Source organism: Dysidea avara, chromosome 2, assembly GCF_963678975.1.
Source record: "Dysidea avara chromosome 2, odDysAvar1.4, whole genome shotgun sequence".
In the NCBI taxonomy this organism is placed as follows: domain Eukaryota; kingdom Metazoa; phylum Porifera; class Demospongiae; order Dictyoceratida; family Dysideidae; genus Dysidea; species Dysidea avara.
In genome coordinates, this window is record NC_089273.1 from 53,971,411 (window position 1) to 53,981,701 (window position 10,291).

The following is a 10,291-nucleotide window of genomic DNA, read 5'->3' on the forward strand; positions in this document are numbered from 1 at the left end:
CCTTTATACTGTCAGTTAGCACATAATTTATAGCCGCTATAGTTAAAAATATATACATTTGAAGGGGTTACTCTTGATTTCCATTTCGCCACATATTGCAGTTTATACGTCTATAACACGTCTGTATAGACCATAGCTCAATGTGTTTTCGCTGATGAACACATACTACCTGCATGGGTTCTCTTTCGAGACCATGAAGACAATCTTTCTTACAGTATCACGTGATCTCTTAGATTCCTACTACAGGCCTAGGTCTAGAGTTACCAAGCAATCTTCCGTTCCCCTCCAATTACATGCTAACGTTAGACTAATAATTATACCGACAGATTGGTGAACGTTCTATTAGAGTGTTTTAAAAATGTGTGACTAAATACTTCATTATTGGACGAGCGCACGCGTGCGCGCATAGCCGTATATGTTCGTGACGTAATTTATTTAAACTGGTCTAACCGGTCATACTAGTTTTATTTGAGCGGGCTTAGCAACACAAACCAGCTGGATTTCATTTTCGTTACTACGTTGGTGAAAGTTGAGTGTTTAGTTTAGTCTAGTGACATAGCAAGTGTTTAAGAGGATAAAAAGTTGAAAATTTGTTCTAGAAACTTTCTAAAGTGTATAGTTAGGTAGTATTGTACAAGTTTGTGGAGTTTTACTACATAATACTTGTTGGAGGTATTGTTCATTATTACTATTAGGTCTATTAGTTAGACTAGTGTTAGTAGTGATAGTATAATTGTTGTTTGTTTGAACACATTAAGGTGAGTAGCTAATTGTTTAGTATTACACTTTGAGGGTGAAGGGTGATAGTCAGTTGTTAATGAAACAATTACTTGTTTAAGTTTGGAATTGTGTCTCAGTGGTAACACAGTTAACAAGAGGGCGAAGAAACTGAAAGTTGTGGCTAGCTTAAATTTTTAAAAATTAATTCTTGATGTGTTTAATAAGAGTTTTTCGTTTTTTTAAAGAATGTGTTTGAGAGTTGCCATAGGACAAATACAACTAATACTCGTATAATGAACAATGATTTAGGATGAGTAGTGTAATGATTCAATTTTAGTCCAAATTTTTGCGAATTCTCAAAAATATTGTCACTGACTAAAATTCCTGGTTTTGGCTAAACATTCTGCATTTTAAACTTTGGTAACATTACTGTAGTATCCAAAGAAATACGGAGAAATCATTTGTGTATCATATTTCAGACACATAATTATGATGGAGGCTATTTTAGCTGTTTCGTAAAAATTTACAACTCCACAATAACCAAGCTGAGCAGTATTTGGTAGTGTTGTCTTCAGAGGATTACACCTGTTGAGTGTTACCATGACAACTACTTAGTTTAAATAATACCCAACTAGTTAGTAGTACTTGAAACTAATCAAACTAACTATTGACTCGTATTATATTAGATCAATTGTCATCTTGATCTCGTTGATCATCGTATTGATCTTGTTGATTATCAACTTGATCACAGTTCATCATCTTGATCACTAAAATACAACTAGCCCAATGTAAAGTTGATTGTTTCTTGTTTCATTACCAACCAGCTAATCATTAATAATGAGGGAAGTACCCTGAGGGTGTAGTGAACATGTCTCGTTAACCACAAAACATCTAATCAACTAATTTAATCAAATAATAACAATAATGGCGGGTAAATACAATTTAGTAATAACACAAGAAATGTTCTACAATCACCAAAACTCAATTCCCAGCTTTACGTCACATCCTTGTCTTCTTCTCTTCTCATTAACAACTTGTTGTAGTGATGTAATCTCCTTCTTGATGTCCTCAGGGTAGTAGGAGGGTAGCCATAGCAGTTCTAATGTATTATTGTTCTTGAGGGCATCCAGGATCAGTTGTGAGGCTTGTCCAGTAATTGGGTTATCACTCATATACAGCCACCTCAGGGTATGGTTCACACACAGCACATCACAGATCACACCACACTCATCATCAGAAATGTTGTTACTATTAATCCCCAGCACCTTCACTGTCTTGTTCTCCCTCAGTGAAGAGAACAACTCCATGACTGGTCTTGTGGTGGAGTAGTTGTTATTGTACATGTACAGTCCCTCTATCACACATGAAGGATGTGTTAGTGTGGTGGTGAAGAAGTGTGGTGTTTCCCCAACAGCTTTGTTATAGCTAATACCCAACACTTTCACCTTACAGGTGATGATGATATCACTGAGGGAGCTGTCTGAGGATGAAGAAAGGTCATTGTTGCCCAACCTGAGGTAATCTATTGTGATGTTGGAATGGTGTAGACTACGGTGTAGTAATTGGAGTCCGTAATCTTGAATATGGCAGCTGTACAAATTAATCATCTTCCAGTTTCTACAGGACGAGCAGGTTAGTAATGTTGTTAGATCTTCTAAGTTATTAGGTGATAGAGAGTCTGATAGGTAGATTTTTTTATCAGTAAACTTTTCCTCGATAGTTTTACAAGTTGAAATATCGCCAGCCTCGTAGAGGATTCTGTATAAGCGAAGACGCTGTAGCTCATCTTTGAGGAATTTATCGTCGATGGTGATCGCCTCGTTTCCACTACGAAGAAACAGCTTGAATGATGGACGTTGTCCTTTTGTAAGTGTAACGTAGTGGTTGAACATGTTGTAATGGATATCGCTCCAGAAATACTCTTCGAGGATGGACCGCTCTTCGTCGAGTGGGAGGTTGGCGACATAGTGAGCCGCGAGGTATTCCTGTACTGAAAAGTGGATAAAATTGAACGTTTTCGTTGCATTGAAGATGTCTATGTGTTCTACGACTTGTAAGAGACCGAAGCCATTGATGGCTCCTGGTATGGCCTCCAGCTGTGGACAGACAGACTTGATTTGCTCCAAGGTGATTATTAGTTGATTGTTATTTAATGCTTGTAGAGAAAGCTTTGATAATTGTTGTATTATCTTTCCACAGGGATCTGGAAGATTGTTGAGATCTGTGATAGGCTGCGTGACAGTGTTACCATATTTGGCAAGGTGTCGGCAGATGGTAAGGCTAATGAATAGCTTGTACAATTCAGTAGAATTGTTTGGTAGGGGATATCCCTTCTTAAAGAGGAACAGTAGAACAATAAGATGGAAAGGCGTGAAGCAAAGGCTATTGATGGTGGTGTGATGATGGAGATAGTCAGTGAGTTGTGGTATTTTGTGAGGTTGTGTCTTCAGTGATTGTTGAATGAAGTGTTGTCGTTCTGTTTCAGTAAAACCCAGAATGTCAACTCTGAGAGTGGCCTTGTTATGGAGGTGTTGTGAAGCATGAGGACGAGATGACACTATCAACCCACACTCAGGTAACACTTTACGATTTATGATGTCAGCTATTAAACTGTTCTCCCTCAGACCTTCAGGGAATTCATCATAGCCATCAAGGAGGATACTAACTGTCCTGCCATTGTCCTGAGAGACAGATTCAACACACTGTATAATCTTAGCGGGATCAATGTTGCGTTCACAGAAAGACTGAAGGAGATCTTGGAGTGAAGCCATCTTTTGAACACCAGGATCCCTGAGACAGATCAACAACACCAGTTGAATCTTCTTCATCACTTCTCCCTCAGCCCAACAGTAAGAAATGTGTTTCATCAGTATTGATTTCCCAATACCTGGAGCACCTTCTATTAGGATTGTTTGTGGATCATCGCACTGATCAAAAGGCTTCAGTATGTCAGCAACATTTCTTGTCACCTTGCTAGTTTGAAGAGCCTCTCTCAATGGTTGATGACTGTCTAGTTGATGACGTTTGGTTACTGGTTGACTACTAGCAGCAGAGATGACATCACTGATGTGACCAGTGTGGACTGCTTTAGTGATGATGTTGACATCTTTCATGGTACGTTGTTCTTCATAATGTACTAACACAACTGGAGTGAAATCTTTAGGTTGTTCAGGAGGCCAAGTGTCCTTCCCAACATCAAACCTTGTCTGCTTGTAGACTCCCTTCACATGACGAGACAACTGGGAGACCACTGTACCTATACAATACATACTACAATTGTGACAACTCTAATAGTCTAGTACCTCCAGTAGTGATGGATGTTGATGGAGTAGAGGAATGGATAGCATCAACCAGTTTACCCCATGTTGCTGAGGGATCTTGTTGTAACCATCTCCTTAACATCACTTTACACCTCTCCTCACAACTGTTAGGATAGTCAGTATGGATGATGTTGAGTATCTCTGGTGACATTCCTAGGGCTTCACCTAGCTCCCTCCAATTTGGTGCACACTTTTGAACAACAAACTTGGACATGTCATGTGCCTCAGGCCTGTCCTCCCCTATAGTATTGAATGTTATTACACTATTTCATTGTCATTTTGTACAATACAGATTGAATTTACATGTATGTAGTTAATATTTTTCAACAAACAACAGATGTAGTTTGTGTTACAAAGTGTTCGTGGGTTTACAAACCAGGCCTGGGCCCAGCAGCCTGTGGACAAATATTGACATGTATCTCTAAATTGTAAAAATATGAATGTTATCCTTTTAGTATAGTAATAATATGCCAGCAGGGGCGCCCGCGGGCATGAAGCATGAAAAATTTGTGCCACCTTAAAAACTTTCTCGCAAGGTAATAAGCGCCTCCAATCACTAGTAGGCGCTAAGCTTGAAATTAATTCTCCAGTTATGAGGCTTCTTTTCCTTACGCTGTGGTTGACAGTTGAATCTATATCTTACTGGTTTTTCCGCTGGGAACTGTATCCGTTGAAGATGAGGTTGACGCCATTGTCACCGGTCGCAGGCTGGTTGTGCCCAAGATGTGACAAGGCAGTTATTGAGGTCGTATCGTCGGGTTCGCTACACGACACGTTCATTAAAACAAAGTAGTGAACTTAACGAGTACTAACCTTATCGTACTACAAGAAGGATCATGATGAAGGAGAAAGTGAACAAAAGGCGGAAGTTGTGGTGAGTAGTGGAATTGTTTGTGTAGGAGTGTGGATGGACTATGATATCGATCATTATGCACCTATCAATGTTAAGCCCCACCCCCCCCAGTACGGGGAGGGTGGGGATATAGTGGGGATTTGATCAAGTGGAAAGTCAAATTCCCCTACCTGGGGGTGAATTATCAGGTCAAATCCCCACATAGTCCCACCCTATGAGGTGGGGATAGGAAGGGGATTTGAGAACCAACGTGTTGTAAAAACAGAAGCCACAGTGGCAAAGGTACACGATGTGCTGCGGTTTTATCACGTGTGCTCTCGCGCTTCACGTATAAACCTACTGTAAAGGATCTATGCTACTATAGAGCGCTTGTTCAAATTCCCCACCCCTGGGGGCAAAATTTAAGTTCAAATCCCCTCCTAACGCCCCACATAGCCCGTACTGGGTGGGGTGGGGCTTGACATTGATAGGTGCATTACCTTATTAGGGCATAATTTAAGTTATAAAGATTTAATAAAAGAACATGATTGACGTTAGGGTCTCATGTAGATCAGACCGACTTTTTTCTTTTGGGGGAAAAGTGGTCTTGTACACTTCCAATCTGTGTAGTGTTCCACCAGCTCTACTGTGGGTGTTGATTGATGAAGCCATTCTCTTCTTACACTTTAGGTGCTGTGATATACTACAAAATATGTTGCTCAGTAGTGAATGTAACACGACACAGAAATTCCATTGGTAGTGTACAAGACCACTTATTCCCCACCCACACATAAAATAAATAAGTTGGTCTGGTCTACAATGAGACTAGATTGAAAGACCGTAAGATCACTGTTTGAGCAGGATGCTCGCATTGCTGTCTCCTGCTCATACAGGATTTTTAATTCTAGAGCCTCCCCGGACTGGGATGTCGTGAACTTTTCTACATGACATATTATTTTTGTATTGTAATTTAATAATTTAAGTCTTGCCGGGGTTCCTGTACTGTCCACCCAGTGCATGGTACACCTGAGTTAAACCCTGTAATTATATTATATTATTTATTGTCTTAGCAAATAAGATGTCTCTCTCTCACGTATAGACATATCAATCATTTCAGTTGCAGCTGAGGAGTCCATCACTTTTCAAAGGGTGTACGAAATTTCACAATCATAATAATTTCTTTGAAATCAATGATTGATATGTGATTTTAATTATGATTTTGTGATATCCATCATTTCATAAAGATGGACTGTCATGCAGCCAGGAACTTTGATAGTTAACTAGACTGTGTAAAAGTGGTATTTGAGAAGTGAGAAAGTTATAAGGTGGGTATGTCAGATCACTTCATTAGCCAGCTCTTTGTTTAGTTTTGTTTCATTTAGTGGTCACGTACATCACACACTTAGACCACATGTTGGTATATGGTAACTGAAATGACTATATAAGGAATTGATCCTTCATAAATAGTCAGTATATTCATTACAGGTCCAGTTGACTAGTACCAGACTATCCACACCATTTATAGAGTAGCTACCAATGTGAAAATTGACATCTTTTGCTAACTGCTGTTACTTGTTGGACTAACTCTCACTTGAATATAGCTGCAGTGGCATTAAATTCCATTGCCTTTTTTGGAGTGGAAATTTGTCAAAATATCTAAAATTAGAAGTTTTAACTCTCTGTAGCCTTGATCTTTTATCGTAATACTGGAGTTCAACTTTCCTCTGAGTAAGCCTTCACCTAAAATGTTGGTAGTTTGATTGGTGAGGTAGGTTTCCTGTCGCTGCATCATTTAGGCCTGATTTTGGTCTTCAAAAACAGGTTTATTGTCTATAGACACCAAACAAATGATAGTCAAAACTTCCTCACATCACAATTAGGGCTGAGCGATACTGCTATTTTAGTATCATGATCGATACTAAAGCCACTATTCACGATACTGAATAGTTCACGATACAAATAAGTCAATCTACATAGTTTATAGCTCAGCATTCCTGCAGGAAGTCTTTAAAGGTAGTATCAAACTAGCCATTATCATCCTTGTTTACAGTAACAGTTATTGTAACACATGCTTTGAGGTTATGTTATGGTGTTCACACCTTTCTACAGGGATAACCAAGTGGGTGGGCTTTATCACTTACAAGGATTCTTAGCCAAGTACTGCATAACAAGTGGATTTTTAATGACAGTAATGTACAGGCATGATATCACGATAGTTAATAACAAAATATTGCGATATCGATACTCTCAAAATATCACGATATATTGTTAAAACGATAATATCGCTCAGCCCTAATCACAATACTGACAGTAGTAGTTACCTATCAACAAAGAAGTCACATACGAAGTAATCGTAACCATCTGGTTGATCGGACAAGATTTGCTGATGTCTCATTTTATTTGATTTTTAATTCGTGATTTAAAGGATTTGATTAAATAAACTGGGAATATTTAGAAAGTAGATAAGTTACTCTACAATGTGAAGATATAAAACTGTTGATTGGATGTAAATGTGATTTGTAAACTGGGTGTCTGTGAATTGACTTTTTCTGGATTATACGTATTAATAGGAAATGACTTTGCAGGTCTTCTGCCATCAGACAAAGGAGCCGAGAAAGCTGATACTAGTTCCACAGCCTTGAACTATCTGAAGACATGTAAGTTGTTCAAAAATTCCTGTTGTAGCTCAAGTAATCACGTCCGATTTTGGAGCCCGTCTGATATTAGGTAAGTTACTCTACACACTGCCTTAAACGAGATATACGCAGCGTATATCTCGTTAAGGCAGTGTGTCTATCTCATTAACATGTTGAGCCAGTGCACTATGTGATATTTAGACCCTTTTGGTGGTGAATTTGGTGAATTTTGGAGGTGTCTAAGTTACTTAGACCCTTTTCATGTTTACTTAGACCCTTTTCATGTTTACTTAGAACCTTTTCATGTTTATTACGCGCACCCGGACTGGTAGCGTTGGCAACGCATCGCCACCTGAAAATTACTTTTAAACCCGTTACGGGTGGAATAATGGCTTGTTTCTACTAATGAATGCTACATTTCTCTGTTACAAGCAGCTGTCAACAAGGTTAAGGTACAACAACTACATAAAGGGTCTAAATAACTTAGACTTCAGACCACAGGGGTCTAAGTAATTTAGTAACCCTCAGGCCCTGTAGTAGTGCCTTCGCTTCGCTCAGGCACCACGACACATGGCCATCGGGTTACTAAATTACTTAGACCCCTGTGGTCTGAAGTCTAACTATTACATATGCACTGGCTTTCCTTTGATCTGAGGTGTGAAAGTGGTACACACATATTACTCTTGTAGTCAGTATATCAGCTGATTTAGACTTTCATTGTATGGCCTTTATAACAAGATGAGAAGTAGTTGTTTAAGTGTACCTCTTCATCCAAACCATGTGTACATTGAATGTTAGATAGACTATATATTTGCTATTAGCAGTACAACCTGCCCCTGAGCAGATCCTACTACTATACAATAATTATGTTAATATCCTCTTATAATATAACCAGGATGGTGTTAGCTTGACACTATCAAATGGTACGGTTGTACCGTTTAAGTAGGGATCGTGGTGAATGTTTCGCACGCCACCCAAAATTCCGCCTTTAAAAATCATCCTACAGACATTGTATGCGGCGAAAACCTCCTTTACGGAATAGTACTGGTCCATATAATACATAAAACAGCATTAAATACAACAAAACACTTACAGGTGGCCGGATATAAAATTTTGCCAAAATCTCCAATTTTAGCATCACTGCCTCACTCACTGACCACAGTCGCAAGCCTAGAGCCCAAATGAAGTAGCGCATGGTCACCATTTTACGTTATACAACAACAAACTCACCGGTGGGATGTGCCTTTTGGGGTTCCGACGATTGTACACCCTGTGCGCCTTGTCTTTTCTTTTATCTTCAATCAGGCTGCTTGTCTTCTTCATCCAACGAAACCATATCGAGGCGTTAATTTTCCATATCAACACTTTCTTTAAGCAGCATAATAGATGCCACAAAATTATTTAAGGTGCTTTGAGTACGCTACTGTACGGAGGTACCTGTACTCCACGATAGGTCACAAGATCACGCCCATTCTTTATTCTACATATATCGATGTATCGATTATTAGACTAGAGTACCTCAAATCAGCCTGCCAACCTGAAGGTGTGTGGTCACAAATACAGCTAGTTTAAAAGGGGCATGGTCTCGATCGATCAAAACTACGATGAACACACCTTTTTGGGCAAGCACACATCTTTTGTAGGCTGACTCGAGATACTCTAATACAGCAGTCACCCTAATAGAACAGTCACACATTTATAGCTGTATGCTTTACCAAAAAACTAAACAGACTAGTATATTGAAAATTATGAATTTAAAAATGAAGTAGGGATCCAAGCGATAAAAAGTAGTGAAACAAGAGATGAACAATGGTAGTTATTACAGCATAGCTCAGTGGGAAATCCCTACTTTGGCATGGTGTAACAATTATTGTGTGTTCAATGCCAAAGTAGGGATTTCCCACTGAGCTATACTGTAATAGCTACTATTGTTCATCTTTTGTTTCACTACTTTTTATCGATTGGATCCCTACTTCATTTTTAAATTCATAATTTTTAATATACTAGTTTAGACTATGGTATGGCTCATTTACTAAATCACTTAGTCAACTGACATGCTCACGTAGTCACCTACACATGTTCACATAGTAACCCACAATTTTGTACATGATCAATAATTATAACAGAAAGGCACACTGCACTACTTGATAATACTGTAATACTCTTCATCTCCGTGTTCCACAAATAATTCTGGACAAGTAGTAGACATGCTAAACAATGTATCTACTGTAGTTCTAGCCGTTGTTCTGGTTACCGGTTGAATAATTATTTTTGTGGACTTTAGGCTGTTGTTCTGCATTGCTGTTTCACCCCACACTCATGCTCTGGCTATAAAGGTATGTACTTTAAACCATAGTCTAAATAAGTTAGATACCGTGACTGGGTAAATGAATTACAGGTGCTTACTAAAACAGTTGTAACTAACGTACGAACGGATTGATGTACTGTGCTGAATGTTTCAACATCATGTTCGCCATGGATTGGGAAATTATGTACTAGGTATGTTTGTCCTTCTAGCACCTTTCTTCACTGCATACAAAGGTGAAATTCGTGAAGAAAAATCAATCACGTACTATCACTTCAATGTGACGTAAGAAAACGTTCATAACTTGCGTATCCTTGGGTCTACTGCAGCGAAACAAAGATTTTCCAACTCCTCATGAGCAGGCAAATAAGATGATATCCAGGTTTTTATTGTTAGTCCCTTCCTTCACTAAGAAAGAGGCATTCAAAAAATTATTGGAATTTTTTCGATAATATGCAAATATTTTACCCAATGTTTT

At 38.8% G+C, this 10,291-nt stretch overlaps 1 protein-coding gene and 1 long non-coding RNA gene across 3 annotated transcripts; one reads left to right on the forward strand and one right to left on the reverse strand.

Moving 5' to 3' along the window:
• The first annotated feature begins 207 nt into the window (after window positions 1-207).
• LOC136247714 (uncharacterized) lies at window positions 208-4,465 on the forward strand. Of its 2 annotated transcripts, none has more exons than XR_010697721.1 (10): window positions 208-758; window positions 2,173-2,352; window positions 2,441-2,586; window positions 2,635-2,847; window positions 2,920-2,994; window positions 3,042-3,135; window positions 3,206-3,295; window positions 3,345-3,569; window positions 3,627-3,834; window positions 3,884-4,465. It is a non-coding gene; the product is annotated as an uncharacterized lncRNA (long non-coding RNA). The 2 variants fall into 2 exon arrangements; XR_010697720.1 differs by having other exon boundaries at window positions 2,635-2,699; window positions 2,752-2,847; window positions 3,345-3,834.
• On the reverse strand, window positions 1,608-4,928 carry LOC136247701 (protein NLRC3-like). Its single transcript, XM_066039530.1, has 4 exons — window positions 4,854-4,928; window positions 4,684-4,803; window positions 4,023-4,280; window positions 1,608-3,976 (listed from the first exon to the last, which is right to left on the reverse strand). Exons 2-4 carry the CDS (start codon window positions 4,730-4,732, stop codon window positions 1,692-1,694), a joined length of 2,592 nt encoding a protein of 863 aa, XP_065895602.1. The 5' UTR covers window positions 4,733-4,803; window positions 4,854-4,928; the 3' UTR covers window positions 1,608-1,691.
• Window positions 4,929-10,291: the final 5,363 nt, after the last annotated feature.

What these genes read in the sequence shown, in the direction of transcription:
- LOC136247701 (XM_066039530.1), bottom strand. Translation starts at nt 4,732, where the DNA reads ATGGCGTCAACCTCATCTTCAACGGATACAGTTCCCAGCGGAAAAACC. An exon ending in AGTTCCCAGCGGAAAAACCA is followed by an intron (nt 4,281 to 4,683) that starts GTAAGATATAGA and finishes TCAATACTATAG; the next exon opens with GGGAGGACAGGCCTGAGGCA. An exon ending in AACATCCATCACTACTGGAG is followed by an intron (nt 3,977 to 4,022) that starts GTACTAGACTAT and finishes TGTATTGTATAG; the next exon opens with GTACAGTGGTCTCCCAGTTG.